The 22,723-nt window shown below is 39.7% G+C and overlaps 1 protein-coding gene across 4 annotated transcripts in view; it reads left to right on the plus strand.

Annotated features, from left to right (window-relative positions):
* SRPX (sushi repeat containing protein X-linked) overlaps positions 1 to 22,723 on the plus strand; it is a 149,114-nt gene that overhangs the window by 28,242 nt on the left and 98,149 nt on the right. For 3 of the 4 annotated variants that reach the window (XM_058184458.1, XM_058184457.1, XM_058184455.1), the window contains exon 2: positions 4,181 to 4,240. The exons of the other annotated variant lie outside the window; for it this stretch is intronic. In XM_058184458.1, the coding sequence (XP_058040441.1) occupies positions 4,181 to 4,240 (60 nt within the window). The remainder of the gene's footprint in view (positions 1 to 4,180; positions 4,241 to 22,723) is intronic. 4 annotated transcript variants of the gene reach the window in all.

The following is a 22,723-nucleotide window of genomic DNA, read 5'->3' on the forward strand; positions in this document are numbered from 1 at the left end:
TCCTTATTTGTCAACAAAATATTTGTCCCCACATCAATATTTGTCAACCAGGCTATTCATCCTCATCAAGCAAGGGATTGCATCTTTTAAAATGGATAGCACAGATCTACTGTTAGAGATTTATTTGTCTGGACTAATTTATCAAGGATGTACATCTTGAATAGTGAGCATGGGAACTATGACCATGTACTTGTCAAATAATGGAAGGAATTATTTTAACAGATTAAGACACAAAGTGAAATCTCAGATTCTATTACCTTGTACTGAGTACTTGTAAGGTCTTGCCTCTGCTCCCCAAATCAAGAAAGTACGGACTGTTGAAACAGCAGCATTTCAAAAGGAACCTTTTATTGAAAGGAAGTGGTTGCAAGACAAAAGCAAAGCAGGCTCTAAGGTCCCCTTAGGCAATTATGTTAGGATAAAGGGGTTAGAAACCCCTCCCCTCAGTCCAGTGTTGAATGAGCCAATCCACAGGTGTGTAGACAGTCATCCTGGGAAGGACATAAAGAACTGTTCCCAGGCAGTTTTTTCAGGAGGCTTCAGAACTGAGACAAAACAGATGGCCTTTCCCCCTTACACATTCCCCAAAGGTAAATCAAAGAACGGGGCAGATAGGAGTCAGAACTAGTGTTATAAACTAAGGGATTACAGGATATGTAGGAAACAGGAAGAGGGTAATAAGTGAATAAATGATCCAGGCCCTCCTCCCCACAGAAATGGCAGTATTTTGATAGGGATCTAATGGTACCTATATTAAAAATAGTATACTGATTTAATGAGGTATGGCAATATATGCTATATTCATTTTCCATTCAGGTAAGTAATTTATATATTATTTCTTTTATACTGTTAAAGCTTTGATTGGCTGGAATAGCTTTAGGTATATGTAATCATCACTTTATCTTCATAACTAAGTCTTATCATATATACAGATGAATGTAGAATAATAGTTATGTCCGCATGACATCTCTGCAATTGTTACGATGGCTGATGTATTTTTGTATCTTTGAACTGTCTTATAGTGAAACCTTAAAAAAATATTGATTTGTGATGTAAGATTGCAGCTGCATGAATTTTAACCTTTCCTGATTTAAAATTGGAAACCAATTCAATTATCAATTTTTTTTCTTTTATTTTTTAATTTTTTCTGCATACATCCCCCCTCTTCCCTCCTTCCCCCATTCCCTCCCCCCCTGACTTCCCAGAGCAAATACAAGGTATCGTATCTAACAATCATAAGCTAAAATACACTAATTAACATAAACTCCCATCCCTCTTCTTGAACCTCAACTCCCCTTTTCCATAAAAAAGAAGAAAAAGGAAAATGTTAATACTAATACAATTACATTTTATTCATTTAAAAGCTATTTAGTATTTCGTTATTTCAGTCCAATATTTTTTTTTTAAAAAATCAAACCGTCTCCATTATATTATTATTATTATTATTATTATTATTATTATTATTATTATTATTATTATTATTATTATTATTATTATTATTATTATATATAATATATATAATATATAATATTATATGTATATATTATATATTATATATTATATATAATATTGTATAATATATTATATATATATAATTATTATTATTGGATAACCATCTGTCTGAGATGGTGTAGGATTTCCTGCCTGGGCAGGTGGTTGGACTAGAAGGCCTCCAAGGTCCCTTCCAACTCTGTTGTTATTATTATTATATATATCTTTCGAAAGTAATCTTTCAAATACGCTAATAATTCTACCTTCTCATCTAAATCCATAAAGTTTAAAATCCAGTCTTCTGTAATAAACATTATCCCATCTTCCAATGTTGTAATATCAAAAATTAGTCCTCAGTATACCTTATAATCCATCAAATTTGTATATACATCATACATAATAATAAACATCATCTTTTTAGCTTATATAAATTTAACATTTACCTCATATTCTTCCCCATATTCCCCACACTATAAATTTCTAAACATTTTACATCCCATTTATCATACAATCCATAACTAATTACATTTCTTATCCCCACACAGTATTATACTATCAAAAGGTTACAATATATCTTATAGTCCCTCAAATGTATATATCCATCATACCCTAAAAACTTTTATACTATCTAATTTAACTATCCTTGCTAAAAGTAAATATGACTTATTCTTTCTACTTTTTATATTCAAAAATATCCCTTATAATTTACCCTATCCCATGAAAAGAAAGTTTTTTCATTTGAAAATATTACTTCTTTACTCCTTGCTCTTTACGTTTAATAGTTGCAATCATACTTTGATCCTCCCCTATGGCTTTCTGTGTTTCTTCTCCGAAAATTATAGCCCCAGTTTTAAGTTGTATTTGCTTTACTTCCTTTTCCCCCTTTTTAACCATTTCCACCTCTCCTTCCATCTTAACTTCTAACAATGGTAAACTTCGAACCTTCAATACTTTAGTATAAAAATCTCTTGCCTTAAAAACTGTATTAAGACAATATTTCCCTCCCTTATAGTTTACTGTTAATCCAGCTGGTACATTCCATCTATACTGTATCTGTAGATTTCTAAGCTGATTCACCAAGAAAGCATATTCTTTTCTATTTCTTAACATTTTAGAAGGAATTTCTTTCAATACCAATACCTCTTGTCCCAATGTTTGAATTTTGTTTTTATAAGAAACTTGTGAAATTTCATTCCTAATCTTCCTAGATGTAAAATAAATTACTACATCTCTTGGCAAATGCCTCTGCTTTGCAACCCATGAATTAACACGGTAAATTTTCTCAATTTGGATTTCAAAGTCCACTGGTTTCTGTCCAATCAGCTGTGCAAAAGCCTCTGCGAAGATCTTTTTTAAATCCTCTTGTTTATTTTCTTTCAGACCTCTTACTCTCAGTGCAGATTCCATAACTCTGTATTGCAACAAAACCCGCTCTTCTTCTGCTCTCTCCGCCTTGGTCTGGAGCACCTTTATTTAATTTTTAAGTCCAAATTAACTTGATTAATTTCTTCAACTCTATCATCCAACTGCTTTATATTCTCCGCCTTGATCTGAAACTCCTTTATTTTACTTTGTAAATTCAAATTAACTTGATCAATCTCTTCCACTTTTTCATCCAATTGTTTTATACATTCAGCCAGAGTCTTAATTGCTACCACCACACCTTCTCTGATCTCTTCATTCTCAGCTGCAACAGAATCTTTAATTTTCAATATTTTATCCTCAATTTCCTTAATTTTTTTATCCCAAGCAAAAATTTGAGCTTTCAGAAATTCCTTCAGCTTCTCTTGTAATTTATGTAGTTGAACTAGCAGGGCTCCAACTTCCTTGAAGACAGCAGGCTGTATTTGTACAGAAGCCATCTTACTTTGATTTTATAATTTGGAACAAAGTCAGATCTTTTCATAAGCACAGTATTTAGTTGAATAAATCAGTTTTATAATCTTTCCAGCTTTCACTTTATAGTTTCTTCATATAACGTAAAATCCAGCAAGTTTAAGCAAAGTTATAAATGGTAAAATTGTCTTTGACTTTCACTTTCACGCCCATTATACTCAGATGCCATTTCCTTTCTTCTCAAACGGAATCCACACACGGGGTTGAGGTCTGGTACTTACTTCTACCTTGTCTCCTGACATTGCTCTGTCTGGTTAAGTCAAAAATCCATTTAATCTCATTATTGATCGCAGATGTGGTCGCAGCGTTTTGCTCTGCCAAGGAAGACAGAGGCATCCTGGATCCGGAGCTCTTCGGGTTGCCAAGGGAGCTCTTCCCTTCAAGCCTCCAGGATCATTCCTGGTGCTTTTGGGGGAGCTCTACCTCCACCCGATCGCTCACCTTTCCCTCTTCACCCGAGGGAAAAGTTTCCAAGCCGCTAGACAGCTGATTTTCGCTGTCTTAGCGGCTCTATGCGATCCAGGGCTGTCTGTCTAAAAAGACCGTCCTCAATGACCAGTGGAGCCACTGGAAGTCCTCAATTATCAATTTTGACATCATACATCAATGATTTTATGTGTTTCACTATAAACATATTTTGCTATACATGGAAGCTTATGCAATTTGCCTGGCTGTTTGATGTTGTTACATGCTAAATCTTCCTTTGCTTACCTTTGCAAGAACTTAACAGATGCATTTAAAATGCATTCTATTTTCCTTCTTGCTGCATTGTTTTTTCTCTTTTGTGTTGTAGGATCAGGATATTCATCAATAGAAGATGATGAAGATGTGTATGCACACAATAGATATAAAGGTAAATGCTTTGCTTATATACTAATGAGGATCATCTGTTGCCAAGAGAGCTTTTTTCTTTTCCTGCCTGGAGCATGAAAGCTTAGGTCTGTACCAGCCAATTTTTGTACAATTTGTTTTATATGTTGCAAACAGCTTATTTAAATTTCATAGTAATTTCATAGGTCCATCAGAATTTTAATTTTAGCCCTACATCATTGTTATTTAGTTTTAATCTATGTTTCTCCACTATAGTCTGCTTTTCAACTTTTGCAAGCATTATGGACTTCTTAAGGGAGCCGAGTCTTGCGTACTGTGTCTAAAATATAATTTGAACATGCTCATTAGTACTCTAAAGGAACATTCTGCTTTGAATGGTCTACATTCCATTTGTTTGTTTTCCTGACTATACATGATATCTTCAAGAATCTTCCCCATGACCAAAGTTGAGAATCACTACAGAGTGCCATATGAGTAATGTGCTCAGTAATCCAAGGATTACAACAATGAAGCCTGTTCATACATGGATACAGAAGTTTATAGTGAATTAAAAATAAAGAAAATCTCATTGTATAAAGCATAGCATTGTACATTCATTTCTGTAAATATATTCACAGTTGAGTGCCCAGGCTTTTTCTTTTTTGATACTTAATATGATAACTCCTCATTTTTAGTATATTACCATTGAACTGGTAAACCATGTGGATTACTTGACCTATATTAAGTAATACAATAGTATTAGCATTATTTATCAGCATATCAAACTCACAAATTAGAACATAGTTTATACAGTAGAGTGCACTACTTAATTATTTATCCTCTTACCTCCATCAAATTCTAAAGTGACTGATGCAAACATTCATATATTTTACAGAGCTTCCCATACTCCATCTAAGACTGTCATCTGATGCAGAAATGAGTAGTAATATTTTTCTTCTTATCTTAAAAACTTGAATCTTGCTATAATTTTGTAAACCTTCAATTGTCTTTTTAAAAAGACTTTTGCTTTATAGGAATCTTTGCTCCCCATTCCAAACCTAAATTGTCAAAGCTGCTATAAAAGGATTGAGCTCTATTTCCAATGATCATGAAAGAATATAAGGCACCCTTGAGGCTCAGGTTTTAGGTAGAGAAATGCTTAAGCCAGAAAAGAGCAGAATGTGTTGCTCACAGTTTGCTTAAGAAGACAGTTATTGTGGCATGTGTCCCATGGTTGCAAAGTAAGTATTTCCCTTCCCTTCCCTTCCACCAATATCAGTGAACATATCTAGAAAGCTTAGTGCCCTCCAATTCCAATCATATTTGCTGGGCCTGAAGGAAGCTAAAAGCCAAAATATTTATATTTCATACCTCTTTATTATATACCTCTTTATTAACCCATGTGCAGGTGATGACAACAATTATTAATTGGAATTATGTGGTCTCTTTCCACCTCTCCTAAGGCAGCATACATAACTCTCCCCTTCCACTTTTATCCCACCAACAAAGATAAATAGATTGAGATAAACTTGACTGAGAGATGGCAAGTAGCCCAAAGTGATCCAGTCACACTCTGTGACTGGTGGTGGATCTGAATCAGCCAGACACCTTAATGAAAAAAGCCTGTTAGAGTAATGATACTTAAATTATAGAGCTGGCACTGTCTTGCTTGCAGTGTTAGGTACACATTTTCTATGGCAGTCTTCATAATATGGAATTTGCTGCCCATAGACCCATGTGACCCCTATCCTTTGCAGGCAGCACTTAAACCATTCTTTTCTATGGGACTTTTGAGCATAGTTTTCCTTACACTTATCTTTGCTTTTAAAATATCTCTTTTTATTGTGGTTGTTACCCAGAGCCCAAAGATTGAGTAACATAATGCTGTGAAAAAACAAGTAAGGTTGGTTTAGTATATGGTTTGTGCTAATTAATAAATATGGTTTAGTATCCTAAATTTCCATAATACCTTGGTAGTCAATTTATTCATCTTTAGTATGTCAGAATCTAATGATGTTGAAAAAGACTTCAGAAACTATCTACTTATTGAAGACATGAACACCGACTGTGGGTAGGATGACCACTGCCAGGGAATAAATATGAAGAGTATATTTCTTGTTTCTTCTCCTTTCAAAATTTGTTTGAAATATTCTAAGTATATTCTTAGAAGTACATCAAAAATTCTTGTAAATGTTTAGACATATGTTTCGATGAATCCATATGTTAACAAAAGCTGGCAGAATCTCTACTTATTTAAGAGTAAGTAAATCAACTCTATTTATTAATAGTTAAATAGATAAACAAACAAACAAACAAACCAAGGAGAGACTGACCTGTGCATAGACTACCACACTGACTGCATCAAACGCAAGACCAACGTCCCACATCCCAACAACCAGGGGTGAAATCTAAAAATTTTCCCTACCGGTTCTGTGGGCTTGGCTTAATTGGTGGGCGTGGTTTGGTGGTCAGATGGCTTGGTGGGTGTGGCCAATAACAATAAATAATAAAAATAATAAACAAAGTATAAAAAACAATAAGAGGTACCAAAAACCAACTTTCACACTTTACACACACACAACACAAACAACTGACTCACACACAATGTAAAAGCAGCTGCACTTCACACTTCACATAGCCACAAAAAGCTCAAAAACCAACTTTCACACTTTACACACACACAACTAACACACACACACACACACACACACACACAATATGCCACATACAGCTTTCTGAGATTTTGTGTGTTTGTGTAGTTAGAGTGAAACACTACAGAAACACACCAAATCTCAGAAAGCTGCACAAATATTTTATTATTTTATTTTATTTTATTTTATTTTATTGTGGACTTCAAATCCCAGAGTTCCTCAGCCAGCAAAGCCAGCCAGATGATCACCAAGGAAATAGATTAGCTGAGCGATTGATTCTGTCTGGCTGAAACTGAAACTGCTTTCGGGCTGTGGCCATGCATTCATCAGTAATCCGGTAAGTGCCTTAGAATCTCTACTCTTACTTGTAGAAAACATGTTTTCTACAAGTAAGAGTACAAGTAAGGTTCTGCTGATGAGGAACTCAGATGAGATCGCCAGAGGAGACTTTACATTTTTTTAAAAAAAAGTTTAAAGTCTGCCGATCTCAGCTGAGGGGCGGGATCCTCAAAGGCTTTTTTTTTTACTTTTAAAGGCCTGTTTCGGCTGAAGCAAAACCGGCTTTTAAAAGTAAAAAAAACAAAACCTCTGCAGATGGTGTGGCTCAGCAGAGGCGGGGGGGCGGGGCCAGGGATTTTTGCTACCGGTCCTCCAAACCAGCAGCCACCATCGCTACCGGATCGCATAATCCGGTCCGATCCGGGAGCATTTCACCCCTGCCAACAACCATCCAAACAACTGCCCTCCCAACAACCAAAACTAGGAATGCATGCTCCCAACTTCCTCCAGGTCCACTGCTATGACCTCAAATGCAAGCTACTTAATGCAAGAAGCCTCGCAAACAAAATGCCCGAATTCCTCCTGCTACTAAATGCGGCCGTATTTGACCTTATTTTTGTCTGCGAGACGTGGTTGAATGTATCCTTTCCAGACTCCATCATTAAAGTAAGTGACTATCACGTTTTCCGGTCTGGCCATGAAAACCATAGAGGGGGTGGTGTTGCTATCTTCTATAAAAAGTCCCTGTATCTGAAAAACATTAATGTTATACAGGAGCTTGCTCTTCCTGAGACCATTGTCTGAGAACTGTCCCTTAATACCATAGTTTGTTTCTTGCTATGTTACAGAACCCCTGATTACCACCTTGGTCATACAAACAAGCTAACTGCACTATTAACGTGGGTAGCTTCCTGCCCTTACCCTCTTATCTTTCTTGGAGACCTCAATTTGCGTCTTATTAATTGGGCCCTAAAAGAATGTACAACTGAACCTATACATGCAACCATTTACATTGCTGTTACAACTCTGGGGTGGAACAGTTGGTAACAAACAACACTAGGCTCAAAAACTGCTTAAATCTCATCTTCTGCAATAGTCTAAACTCAATTTATGACCTACAAGTTAAAGAACCTTTTTCCAACAGTGACCACAGGTGATTGATTTTTGTCTCAATCCATGTCCTTGCAAAGAGGGTCATAATGATGGGACTCCCATCATATAAATTATAACTTTAAAAAAGCCAGCTATGATCTCATAGCTGCCGACCTCGCATCTCTTGTTTGGCACCTTCTGTTCACAGGTTGTAATACCGCAGAAGACCATTATAACGCATCTTTGATTGAAGTCAATAGAATCATTAACCTATACATACCAATAATAACCCCTAAAGCCAAAAAACCAAATTACCCATAACAATAAGAAAGCTACAATCCAAGAAAAAATCTGTTTGGTAAGAAAATAAAACTAGCTATGTAGCTAACTTTAAAAACTGCTATAAAGCCTTATGCTGGGGAACTTCCGGGGCGACGTCACCCTGGTGTGGTGCAGAAAGATGGGACTCCGCTTTTTTTGCCCGATTTTTTGTGTCTGGAGACCGGCAATGGTAAAGTTGAACCCTGTAGAGGTCAGCAAAAGAAAAGGGAACACTTGGAGGCAATAGGGCAAAGGGTGATCCCCTGCCGCAGAGGGTGGATTCCCTGAAATCCGACACAGAAGAGACCAGCTGCTCCTTCAGCTAAGTCCAGAGGCGTGACGGCCCGAGCAAATGGAAGAGAAAGAGTGATAAACAGCAGGAAGTATCGGCAGTAAAAACTTAAGCAGAAGTGGATACCGTACTACTTCTCTAAGCTGAGGATATCTGCCAAGAAGTGATTGAGTGACTGAGTGAGCTCCAAAAGTGTGAAAAGTGGTGCCTAAGCAGTGAGAGCGGAAGAGGGAGAAAAAAAGTAAGCAGAAAAAGACCGAGAGTGAAAGCATTTACTATTGTGAATGGTGATCTGAAAGACTGCCGTGCTTAAAGACTGGGAGATTTGTTGTAATAGAGACAATCGTGTGGGATTTATACTGAGAATAGAGGAATAACAGATCATCCTTGGAAAGAAAAAAAAAGAGAGAGAGGGGAAGAGAGAGAGAGAGAGAGAGAGATGAAGAAGCTATGGAGAAGGGACAGTGACTGCAATTTACTGACAGCAACCATTTCCCACCTCGAAGAACGCTAAATAGCAGTGAACTTAGAAAGTATAAAGCATAAAGACTGTCAAACTATTTACTAAGTCTGCATCAGTAAAGGGAAAAAAACAACAGCAACTAATTACTAGGGTGATAACTCTGGAGTGGGATTTAATTATAATCAATTGACTATCTTTTATAACTTTTGTATATTGATATATTTCTATAACTTTTATTGAATAGATTCTAATATAATAATTATTCCCCCCTCTCTCTGTTTATATACCTATATTTAATTATAAAATACTTTCTCTGTTATAGATTTACAAATTGATTATAGAATTGGTCTTGCTTCTTTGTTCATTATATTTATAGGTATATTCTGTTAAATTGGATTGATTTAAGATATTAATTTAGGATTAACTTAGGATATTGTATGTTTGATTTCAAATAGATAAAAATAGGCAAAAATAGTGCCGTATATAATAGTTGATTGGTATAATAATAAGTGGATACTAAACAGATTTTTCATTTGATTAGATTACGTTTGCATTCTATTTAGTATATCTTGGTAGAGATAAAAGGTAGACCTCTCTATAGTATAGGATTAAACTCTGTATAGTACGGTGGAACAATTTCTTCCAAGTACTCAAAATGTCAAACACATCCACAGTTACGAAAACAGCTAAGAAAGCAACCTCAGGAATAGCCTCTCCTGCAGGACAGAAATCAATAACGGATATGTCAAGCGCTGAGAAACCAGGATCAGGCCCAATGTTGCAGAGTATACAAACAGCAGTGAACATGATTCAGGAAGTAATGATGAAAACCCAGGAGTCTGTGACTAACAACTATGAAGAAATGAAAGAAGACATTAAAAAATTGGATGATAAGATGGAAAAGATTCAAGAAACGATAGCAAAAAACAAGCAAAGAATTGAACAGATAGAGGCAAGAACAGAACAAACTGAAAAGAAGCTGGAAGACATGATGGAGAAACTAATGGCAATAAACAGAGAGATGGAAGAGTCAATAATCCATTTAGAGTTAGAGAGATCTTCCTTTTACTTAAGACTCCAGAACGTAAAAGAAAATAAAGAAGACCTTTGTAACCTCATGACGGAAATGTTGGTGGAATCGCTGCAGATGAACAAACAGGAAATTCAAAATAATATCGACGAAACATATCGTGTACATACCAACTATGCGCGATGACACAGGCTCCCTCGTGAGGTCCACATGAGGTTCATAAAAAAATCAGTACGTGATGAAATTTATAGAAGAACGAGAGAAGAACAAGTAATCTATAAGGGAAAGGAAATTATTATACTAAAACAACTACCGAAAAGGGTCCGAGAAAAAAGAAGGAACTATCAATTTCTCTCCTCAAAGTTAATAAAAGAAAGAATTACATTTCGTTGGTTAGTCCATTCCTGCCCCCGCCTCGCAGGAATGGCCCTCCTCGTTACCAAGGGCCGGCCTCCATGACGGGTCTTGGGACCCACAGAGGTGGCATGCGAAAAAGAAGAGCCTGTGGGGTTTTTTAGAGAGGGAATTTTTAAGGGGTGGGAGGGTAAGGGCGGGTAATGGGGGTAACCCGTCGGGTAGGGGGCCAGTTCCTGCACATGCTCGCGGCGGTTTTTCTCTACCAGGTTCGGAGGCTATGGGGGAGGAGTGTGTTCCTATTTGTGAGGGTGGTTCTATCGACACGGTAAGTGGGAGAGGCAGGTATGGCGGAAGCGAGGGGTCATATCAAGTTCCGGGAGCGCGTGCTCGATGTCTGAAAGCGATCACGCGCTCCGACCCCTTGGACTTCTCCCGTTCCCCGGATGGTCAGGATCCTCAGAGCTTGGGCCTTGGCTGATGTTGTGCAATGCCGGTCCGTGGTGAACAAAGCCCCTTGTCTGTGACCTTATACAGGGGGTTCCGGACCTTATGGGCATTACGGAGACCTGGTTGGGCACTGAAGGCGTGCCTTGTTGAGATGTGCCCACCGGGTTTCCGTGCATTCCATCAGCCGAGGCCCAGGGTAGGGGTGGGGGTGGCGGTTGTGATTAGAGAGTCTAGAGCCGAGGAGACCACTGTACCTCAGATTGCCGGGTGCGAATCCCTCTTTGTGAGATGGGGTCGTGGGTGTCAGATGGGTTTGCTGATCACGTACCTGGCTCCTTGCTGCGTGACAGCCGCCTGCCCGAGCTTCTGGAGATGCTGGCTGGGGTGGCAGTTGAGACCCCAGACTTTTAGTCATGGGGACTTTAACTGCCATCTTCCGGCTCGTCATCGACGGCAGCTCGGGAGTTCACGGCTTCCATGACGGCCTTGGACCTGACTCAAGTAGTTGATGGCCCTACTCACATTGGGGTGGCACTCTGGATTTGATTTTCTCTCTGGTCAGTGGTTGAGAGATCTGGACTTAAAGGAAATAGTCATTGAACCTTTGTCATGGTCAGATCACTCTCTTCTTCGCCTGGACTTTCTGACCGCCATTCACCACCGCAGGGAGGCGGAGCCGATCGTTGGTTCCGCCCCAGGCGCCTGATGGACCCGGATGGGTTCGGACGGAGCTTGGGCCATTTCCTGAGGTCTGGCTCACGGCTCGGCTGAGGAACTTGTTGCGGCCTGGGAACGGGCGGCGGGGGCCTTAGACCGTGTCGTGCCTTTGCGACCTCTGACCCGGCGCAGGTCCCAACCGGCTCCTTGGTTCTCCGAGGAGCTGAGAGGATGAAGCGCGGAGAAGACGCCTAGAGAGTTCCTGGAGGTCTAGCCGTTCGAAGCTGATCGGACACTAGTGAAGTCCTATACTAGGACTTACCTAGTGGCATTGAGAAGCGGCGTAGCTCGCCTCCTCCCTCATTGCATCGGCAGATAACCGCCCAGCCGCCCTGTTTGGGTGACTCGCTCCTCCTACACCAGGGGAGCGGGATGACCCGTTGCAGGGACGTGCTGAGGAGTTTAACGTTATCTATACGATAAAATCGTTCAGCTTCGGGATGGTTTGGACCAAGATTGCGGTGATGCGGGTGAGATGCTCGAGGCGGTCTTGGTGACATTGTTTGGGATGAGTTTGACCCTGTGGCTCCGAGGACATGGACAGGTTGTTGGGTAGGTTGAATGCCACCATGTGTTTACTGGACCCGTGCCCTCTTGGCTGGTGCGGGCCCCTGGAGAGGTGACACGAGCCTGCGCCCAGGCGATTACGAGCGCTTCTTTGGTGGAGGGTGTCTTCCCGCCTGCCTTGAAAGAGGCGGTGGTGAGGCCCCTCCTTAAGAAGCCTTCCCTGGACCCGGCTGTTTTAGGTAATTATCGTCCGGTCTCCAACCCGCCGCGGCGAAGGTTGTAGAAATATGGTGGCATATCAATTTCCTTGCACCTGGATGAAACTGTCTATCTAGACCCGTTCCAGTCCGGTTTCGGCCCGGTTACAGCACGGAGACGGCTTTGGTCGCGTTGGTGGATGATCTCTGGAGGGCCAGGGATAGGGGTTGCTCCTCTGCCCTGGTCCTATTAGACCTCTCAGCGGCTTTCGATACCATCGACCATGGTATCCTGCTGCGCCGGTTGGAGGGATTGGGAGTGGGAGGCACCGTTTATCGGTGGTTCTCCTCCTATCTCCGACCGGTCGCAGTCGGTGTTGACGGGGGGGCAGAGGTCGGCCCCGAGGCGCCTCACTTGTGGGGTGCCGCAGGGGTCGATCCTCTCGCCCCTTCTGTTTAACATCTACATGAAGCCGCTGGGTGAGATCATCAGTGGTTTCGGTGTGAAGTACCAGCTGTATGCGGATGACACCCAGCTGTACTTTTCTACACCGGACCACCCCAACGAAGCTTTCGAAGTGCTGTCCCGGTGCCTGGAGGCCGTACGGGTCTGGATGGGGAGAAATAGGCTCAAGCTCAATCCCTCCAAGACAGAGTGGCTGTGGATGCCGGCATCCCGGTACAGTCAGCTAAATCCGCGGCTGACCATCGGTGGCGAGTCATTGGCCCCGATGGAAAGGGTCCGCAACTTAGGCGTCCTCCTGGATGAACGGCTGTCTCTAGAAGATCATTTGACGGCCGTCTCCAGGAGAGCGTTCTACCAGGTTCGCCTGGTACGCCAGTTGCGCCCCTTTCTGGACCGGGATGCCCTATGCACGGTCACTCACGCACTCGTGACGTCTCGCCTGGATTACTGCAATGCTCTCTACATGGGGCTCCCCTTGAAGGGCATCCGGAGGCTGCAGTTAGTCCAGAATGCGGCTGCGCGGGTGATAGATGGAGCCCCCCGTGGCTCCCGTATAACACCCATCCTGCGCAGGCTGCACTGGCTACCTGTGGCTTTCCGGGTGCGCTTCAAGGTGCTGGTGACCACCTTTAAAGCGCTCCATGGCATCGGGCCGGGTTACTTACGGGACCGCCTACTGCTATCGAATATCTCTCACCGACCCGTGCGCTCTCACAGAGAGGGTCTCCTCAGGGTGCCGTCAGCGCGGCAATGTCGTCTGGCGACGCCCAGGGGAAGGGCCTTCTCTGTGGGGGCCCCCACCCTCTGGAATGAACTACCCCCCGGTCTTCGTCAGCTTTCGGACCTCCGGACCTTCCGCCGCGGGCTTAAAACATATTTATTTAATTGTGCAGGGCTGAGCTAAATTTTAAATTACTGGCTTTTAAATTGGCTTTTATTTTATATTTTTAACTTTAAATTAACAGGCTTTTAGAATAAGTTTTTTAACTGTTTTTATATTTTTTATATTGTATTTATGCGTTTTTAAATGCCTGTACACCGCCCTGAGTCCTTCGGGAGATAGGGCGGTATATAAATTTGATCAATAAATAAATAAATAAATAAATAGTCCCCGAAGGAATGTTAATATTTTGGCGGGGTGGGGGTGGGGGTGGGAGATTAGACAGGGCTGACAAAGCCCAGGAGTTCTATGAACAATGTTTTGGAGAAGAATCGGACAGCAGGGTGGAACTTGAATCAAAAAGCCAAGAGGAACACCTGCCAGGGGAAAGTGAAACAGACCAAGAATTGAGAGAGGCAAAAAAACAGGGACCCCGAGAAAGAGAAGGGGTACAGACAAGACACCAAAAGGAGATAAAAGAAGCAGGACTGACTAACAAATAGCAAAATGGGAGAAGAGATGAATTTGTTTTCAGTTAACATAAACGGATTAAATTCGCCCATAAAAAGAAGACAGACAATAACTAAGTTACAAAAATTAGTTATGGATATCATAAGCCTGCAGGAAGTGCATATACAAAAAGAAAAAAGTCGCATTTTGGAAGCTCCTAAGTTAGGAAAGTTATTCACATCATTAGCTGAATCCAAGAAACGGGGAGTAGCAGCATACATAAAGGAATGGCTTTGACTGAGATGGTGTAGGGTTCCTGCCTAGGCAGGGGGTTGGACTAGAAGGCCTCCAAGGTCCCTTCCAACTCTGTTGTTATGTTATGTTAAGGCCTAAACAACTGTTCGCAGATAAGGAGGGAAGGACATTATTGATAGAAATTTACATAAAACGAAAAAGAGTAGTCATTGCAATTATATATGCACCAAGTATAAGACAGAAAGAATATTATAGCAAATTATATAAACAATTACTAACACTAGAATTTGATAGTATTTGTATTTTAGGTGACTTTAATAGAGTCGTAGACCCAAAAAAAAAAAAAGACTATAAAACAGGAACAAAAAAGAATCATGATAGGAAAATCCTACCAATGGTATTTTTTGATATGATCCAAGAATTAAATCTGAAAGATTCATGGAGAGAAAATAATCCACAAAAGACCCAATATACTTTCTTCTTCAATCCCCACCAATCGTGGTCCAGAATAGACATGGTATGGATGGATCCAGAAACAGCAACAGAAATATTGGGAATAGAAATTGCAACAAATATCTGGGCGGACCATAGTCCAATAAAAATTAAATGGAAAGGAGAAATAAAAAAGAAAGTGAGGTTGACCATGAACCAGAGTGTGATTAAGGAAAAAAGTTATATTACATATGTAAAAAAAGAGCTAGAATTATTTTTAAAAGAAAACTGGAATGAACAAACTACCACTCAAAACCTATGGGACACACTAAAAGCATACGCGAGGGGTATATCGATTGCATACATCGCCCGAAGAAATAAGATTAAAAAGAAGCAATATATAGACCTTCAGGAAAAACTAGGCGAATTAGAACCTAAATTACAAGATCAACCCTTAAATCAGGAAATTAAAGAACAGAGAAATTACCAAACACAAATTAAATCTAATTACACAGGAAGAAGTGGCACAAAAGATTAGAGCAGTCAGACAAAATTATTTCGAAAATGCCAACAAACCGGGTGATGGCTTGCTCACAAATTAAAAAAAGGAAAGGAAAAGAAATTAATACGGAATTTAGAAGATGAAGAAGGGACAGTACACTTTCAGAAAGACAAAATAAAAACCATAGTGACAAATAGAATAGAATAGAATAAAATAGAATAGAATAGAATAGAATAGAATTTTATTGGCCAAGTGTGATTGGACACACAAGGAATTTGTCTTGGTGCATATGCTCTCAGTGTACATAAAAGAAAAGATACATTCATCAAGGTACAACATTTACAACACAAATGATGGTCAATATATCAATATAAATCATAAGGATTACCAGCAACAAAGTTACAGTCATACAGTCATAAATGGAAAGAGATGGGTGATGGGAACGATGAGAAGATTAATAGTAGTGCAGATTCAGTAAATAGTCTGACAGTGTTGATGGAATTATTTGTTTAGCAGAGTGATGGCCTTCGGGAAAAAACTGTTCTTGTGTCTAGTTGTTCTGGTGTGCAGTGCTCTATAGCGTCGTTTTGAGGTAGGAGTTGAAACAGTTTATGTCCAGGATGCGAGGATCTGCAAATATTTTCACGGCCCTCTTCTTGATTCGTGCAGTATACAGGTCCTCAATGGAAGGCAAGTTGGTAGCAATTATTTTTTCTGCAGTTCTAATTATCCTCTGAAGTCTGTGTTTTTCTTGTTGGGTTGCAGAACCGAACCAGACAGTTATAGAGGTGCAAATGACAGACTCAATAATTCCTCTGTAGAATTGGATCAGCAGCTCCTTGGGCAGTTTGAGCTTACTGAGTTGGCGCAGAAAGAACATTCTTTGTTGTCCTTTTTAATGATGTTTTGATGTTAGCTGTCCATTTGAGATCTTGCGGTATGATAGAACCCAGAAATTTGAAGGTTTCTACTGTTGATACTGTGTTGTCAAGTATTGTGAGAGGTGGAAGTATGGAAGGGTTTTCCTAAAGTCTACCACCATTTCTACGGTTTTGAGTGTGTTCAGTTCCAGATTGTTTTGGTTGCACCACAAGGCTAGTCGTTCGACCTCTCGTCTATATGCGGATTCGTCATTGTCTCGAATGAGACCAATCACTGTTGTGTCATCTGCGAACTTCAGTAGCTTAACAAATGGATCATTGGAGATGCAGTCATTGGTATACAGAGAGAAGAGAAGTGGGGAGAGCACACAGCCTTGGGGGGCCCCTGTGCTAATTGTACAGGTATTTGATGTGATCTTGCTTAGCTTCACCTGCTGCTTCCTGTTTGTTAGGAAGCTTGTGATCCACTTACAAGTCTGTTCCGGTACCTGTAGCTGGTTTAGCTTAGTTAGAAGAATGTCTGGAATGATGGTATTGAATGCTGAACTAAAGTCTACAAAAAGGACCCTTGCATAGGTCTTTACTTTCAAGCTCTATATAGACAAGAAAAAAATAGATGAAAATGAAGTTAAGAGATACCTAAGAGAGAGGAGTCACCCAACTATACCAGATTTAACTAAAGAAATATTAAACGGGAAAATAATGACAGCTGAGCTGAAAAATGCAATACAAAAACAAAAAAATAATAAAACTCCAGGCCCAGATGGAATTCCGGCCGAATTTTATAGGGAATTTCAAGAATTATTAGATATGTTATTATTACAAACTTATAATGAAGTATTAGAGAATGCAAAGATACCAAAATCCTGGACGGAAACTCTAATAACACTTATTCCCAAAAGTAATACAAAAAAACAGAAGATTCAGAACTATAGGCCAATCTCGCTGTTAAATGCTGATTATAAGATATTTATGGCTATAATAGCAGAGAGGATTAAAGGTATATTAAACGAAATTATTAAATCAGACCAAAATGATTTTTTGCCCAATAGATATATCAAAAATAATATGAGAACTATCATAAATGTACTTGAATACTATGAAGCCCACCCTGGTAAGCAAGTAGCTCTGGTATTCTTAGAAAGCCTTCAACAACCTGAACTGGGATTTTATGATTAATCAATTAATAGAAATGGATTGGGGAAAAAAATTCATAGAAATTATTAGAGCAATTGATTCCACCCAAAGAGCAAAAATAATTATAAATGGTGAATATACGGAAAGCTTTAATATAGAAAAAGGAGTATGACAGGGATGTCCTCTGTCCCTTTATTATTCATCCTATCCATAGAAATATTAATGTCACAAATTAGAGAAAACTCAGAAATTAAAGGATTAAAAATTAAATCACAGGAATACAAAGTCCAAGCATTTGCCAATGATCATTATCGAGGAGCCCTTAGAATCTGGACACTTATTATTTGAAGATCTAAATCAACGCTGACCAAAAACCTAACAAATAAACAAATTGAGAAATTAGAGGAGAAAGTGGGGATTTCGAGAGTTAAAAAAATAATATTTAGGAATACAGATATCAGCAAAATGCACTACAATAAAAAAAGATAATTATGACACAGTGCTACAGAAAATTCAAAAGGATTTAGAAATTTGGTCTAAATTACAAATATCAATGATTGGTAGAATTTCAACGATTAAAATGAATATACTACCCAGATTATTATACCTGTTTCAAACTATACCGATTAAACTAGAGAAAAATTTCTTTGAACAATTAAATAAAATCACATCAAAATTCATTTGATCGGGGAAGAAACCCCATATAAAACTCAAAATATTGCAAGATAGCAGAAGTAGAGGCGGCTTTAGTCTCCCAAATTGGGAACTCTACTATCAGGCCGCAGCACTAGCATAGCTTAAAGAATGCATTCAACTACAAAATAAACGAGTATTAACGATAGAAGGTCATGATCTCCAGATTGGTTGGCACAGTTTTCTCTGGGATGGGAAGAATAAATACCACACGTATTTTCAAAGACACCTATTAAGAAATGCCTTTTTACAAGTTTGGGAGAAAATTAAGAAAGACCATTACATAAAAGTCCCAGTTTGGCTATCAACCATGGAAGCAATATTACACCCAAATACCACAGATTTGAGTAAAATGATAAGATATGCAGAGCTACTCAATGAAAAAGGGGAATTAAAATCAATTCAAGATTTGAAACAACAAGGATTAAACATGGAATGGTGGCCATATCTACAAATAAAAACCAGATTTAAGAAAGATCAGGAGCAATATGGTATACATAGAGAACAATTGGACATAAATAAAATTCTATTGAAGGTGAAGGTTCCCCTTGCACTTATGTGCTAGTCGTTGCTGACTCTAGGGGGCGGTGCTCATCTCCGTTTCAAAGCCGAAGAGCCAGTGCTGTCTGAAGACGTCTCCGTGGTCATGTGACCGGCATGACTCAACGCCAAAGGCGCACGGAACGCTCTTACCTTCCCACCAAAGGTGGTCCCTATTTTTTTCTACTTGCATTTTTATGTGCTTTCGAAACTGCTAGGTTGGCAGAAGCTGGGACTAGTAACGGGAACTCACCCCGTTACTAGTCATTATTAGGATAACTAATAATAACTAGTCGTTATTAGGATCGGGGGGAAAATGATACGAAAATTTATAATTTCCTCTTAAAATACAAAATGGAAGATGAAACAGTAAAAGAAACGATGATCTGTTGGGCAAAAAACTTAGGGCATAACATAGAATTAGAAAAATGGGACAGATTGTGGGAATTAAGGAAAGGGAAGAGTCGGAATATTACAAAGTGTGGAATAAATTATATGATTGGTTGGGAAAAAAATTATAAATTGGATTGTTAATCTAACTAAATTAAAATTAGGAAATGAATATTACTGGATTGTTAAATAGAAATCAATGTAAATATAAGTATGTATAGGATTGAGTAAAAAAGAACAGAGAATATATACCATTGCCAATACGACAAGCTGTAAAATATGTAATACTATGTTTGTTATGTATTTTTAATATGTTTTTGTTGTTTTTATGGTTGTGTTTTTTCTTCATTTTGTTTTTAAGGATGAAAAGCTTAATAAAAATTATTTTTTTTAAAAAAAAGCCTTATGCCGCCTGATAAAGGCAGAATGTACCAATCACAATTGCAAATAGGAGGAAGAGCCATTACACTCATAATCCACCCACGCCTTCTATAATTTTGTAAATGCCAAATTTAAAGACTCGAAAACTATCCCACCCCTAAAAGGGCCTAATGGGGAAGACTGTAACAATGAAGCTGTTAAAGCCAACCTCTTCAATACATTCTTCAGTTCAGTCTTTGTCAACAGCAATAGCTGCTGCCCCACATTTCCTAGTCATGGCAATTAATTAATTAATTAATAAGTAGCAAATCATTAGAATTAGTTATGGTATAATTCTAACGATTTACTACTTATTAATTTTACAGTAGATAACGTTGAAACGGCACTATGTAACCTAAAGCCATCTCTATCTCTTGGCCCTGATGGATTATGTGCCTACTTCTTTAAAAAAAGCTTGCCACTGCCATAGCTGAGTGTTGTGTCTGCGCCCCCCAGAAAGTGACTTGGACAGTGAGGGGGAAGGGCCTTCAGGACTTACCTCGGGAGCACTGGCTTGCCTAGCTCAGCTCCAGGAGCCAGAAACAGGTGGAAGAGATAACGAGGCCGCCATCCCCCCCCCAGGCCACGCCTGCAGACCCAGCTGACGGCAATCAGGCTTGGTTTCGTAGGCAGGAGAGGAGGGAACAACAGAAGCAAGGGTGGGGCAGGCCTAGGAAGTGCTGAGTCATGGAGCCACACCCCACAGGATATAAAAGGCAGCCAGAGCTGCTGTGTCTCTTTGTAACAGGCAAATCCACTGATTAAGAGCTGAAGTTTGTTTCTAGGTGACTCACCAGTGTCATGGAAGATAACGGAGGCTCTTGGCAGACGCTGGCTATTCTGCTGCCAGAGCTGATAGTGACGGCTAATTAAGCCATCATTCAGACCGAGGCGAGGGAGGACAGAACCCTGAGCCTCTATGCACAATCTATGAGGCATCTTTCAGAATCAACTCCTTGCTTGACCTATGGTCATTAGCCACAGTCATACCTAACTTTAAAAAGGGAGTCTAGTACAAAATTACAGACCAATCTCATTGTGTTGCGGCACCTGTAAAGTCATGGAATCAGTTAGAAACCAATCCATCACCCTCCACTTAGAGACAAACAACCTGCTTTCTAACAAGCAGTTTTGTTTGAGGAAAAATTTGTCCTGTAATCTGCAACTCCTACACTGCAGAAACATTTGGACCACACATCTTGACCAGGATAAAGCAATAGATGCAATTTACATAGACTTCTGCAAAGCCTTTGATTCATTAGTCCACAACACACTACTGTTGAAATTAAGTTCTTATGGCATTTCCAGATCCCTGCACAAATGTCAAACAGGCAACAAGTAGTCAAAATAGGGAATGCCCTATCAAATCCAGCACCAGTTAACAACAGTGTCCCCCAAGACAGCATTCTAGAACCCACACTCTTTCTGCTTTATATCAATGACCTATGCAATCATATTAAAATCAGCTGCATCCTCTTCGCTGATGACGTAAAATTATTTAACAGCACTGAAAATGCTGCTGCCCTACAAAGCAACCTTGACCATGTGTCAGAATGGTCGTGCATTTGGCAACTCCAAATCTCAAGTAATAAATGTTCTGTCCTACACATTGGCAATAAAAATCAGAACACCCAATACAAGTTGGGCAGAAACGACCTCGTAGATGACCCTCATTCTGTCAAGGACCTAGGAGTACTCATTTCAAATTATCTAAGCCCCAGAGCTCTGTAACAGCATTGCCAAAAAAGTATTAAGAATTGTTAACCTAATTTTGCAAAGCTTATTCTCTGGTAACATTGTATTGCTAACTAGTGCATACAAAACCTTTGCCAGATCATTCAATTCTCGAATACAGCTCATCTGCCTGGAATCCACACTGTGTATCAGACATTAATGTGATTGAGCGGGTCCAGAGGTATTTCACGACAAGTACACCACTCTTCTACTCACAATAAATTCCCTTATGCCACCAGGCTTGATATTTTGGGCTTGGATCTGGAACTGTGCCACCTGTGGTCTGATCTAAGCATAGTACACAAAATTGTCTGCTACAACGTCTTACCTGTCAACAACTTCTTCAGCTTCAACTTCAAAAATACACAGGCAAACGATACAAACTCAAGGTAAACCACTCTAAACTCAATTGCAGAAAATACAACTTCAGCAACAGAGTGGTCAGTGCCTGGAATGTTCTACCCGACTCAGTTGTTACATCCTCAAATCCTCACAGCTTCAACCTAAAATTGTCTACTGTGGACCTCACCCCATTCCTAAGAGGTCTGTAAAGGGGACATGCATAAGCGCACCAGCATGCCTACCATCCCTGTCCTACTGTCCCCATTTATTTATATTCATTTCCTTTGTTCATGTCCCTGTTCATATTCATACCTGCTATCGTGTAAATGTTTGACGAACTAATAAATAAATAAATAAATAAAATATTAATTTAGTTTATGCAAATAGTAGTTGAAAGGTAGCGAATAGAATGCATTCTGTTATGTCAGTCTGATAAGGTAGCGCACACAGGTAGCAGGATCAGATACACTAATTCTACTTTATTATACAGAAACTTGCAAATCTGAATCTTTTTTTGTACAGAATCTTGTGAATCTGAAAATACATTTCTTTGCCTTTACAGCCCAAGAAAGTAGAGAGATTCCCTTTTGAAACATTTGCCACATACATATTCCTTTTGCAGGCTGAGTTACCTCTTGTCTGACCATTCCCCTAGTAATGCCTCTCTGCCCTGTCTCCCCAAGTCATTCCCAGTCTTGTAAGAAATGAACGTTTGGGGGAGGGGGGAAACAAAAAATGGCTGTAAATGGGAGCATTCTTCTCACTTTGTTCCAGTTGATTAGGTCAGAAGAAGCAAAAATAAATGGAACAGGGAATTGAAGAAGTCTATGTGGTTATCTGCTTAAGATCTAGCAATAGCACTAAGACTTATATACCGCTTTACAGTGCTTTACAGCCCTCTGTAAGTGATTTACTGAATCAGCCTATTGCCCCCAACAATCTAGGTCCTCATTTTACCCCCCTTGGAAGGATGGAAGACTGAGTCAACCTTGAGCCTGGTGAGATTTGAACTGCCAAATTGCAGGCAACTGGCAGTCAGCAGAAGTAGCCT

This window comes from Ahaetulla prasina, chromosome 5, assembly GCF_028640845.1.
Source record: "Ahaetulla prasina isolate Xishuangbanna chromosome 5, ASM2864084v1, whole genome shotgun sequence".
NCBI classification, from domain to species: domain Eukaryota; kingdom Metazoa; phylum Chordata; class Lepidosauria; order Squamata; family Colubridae; genus Ahaetulla; species Ahaetulla prasina.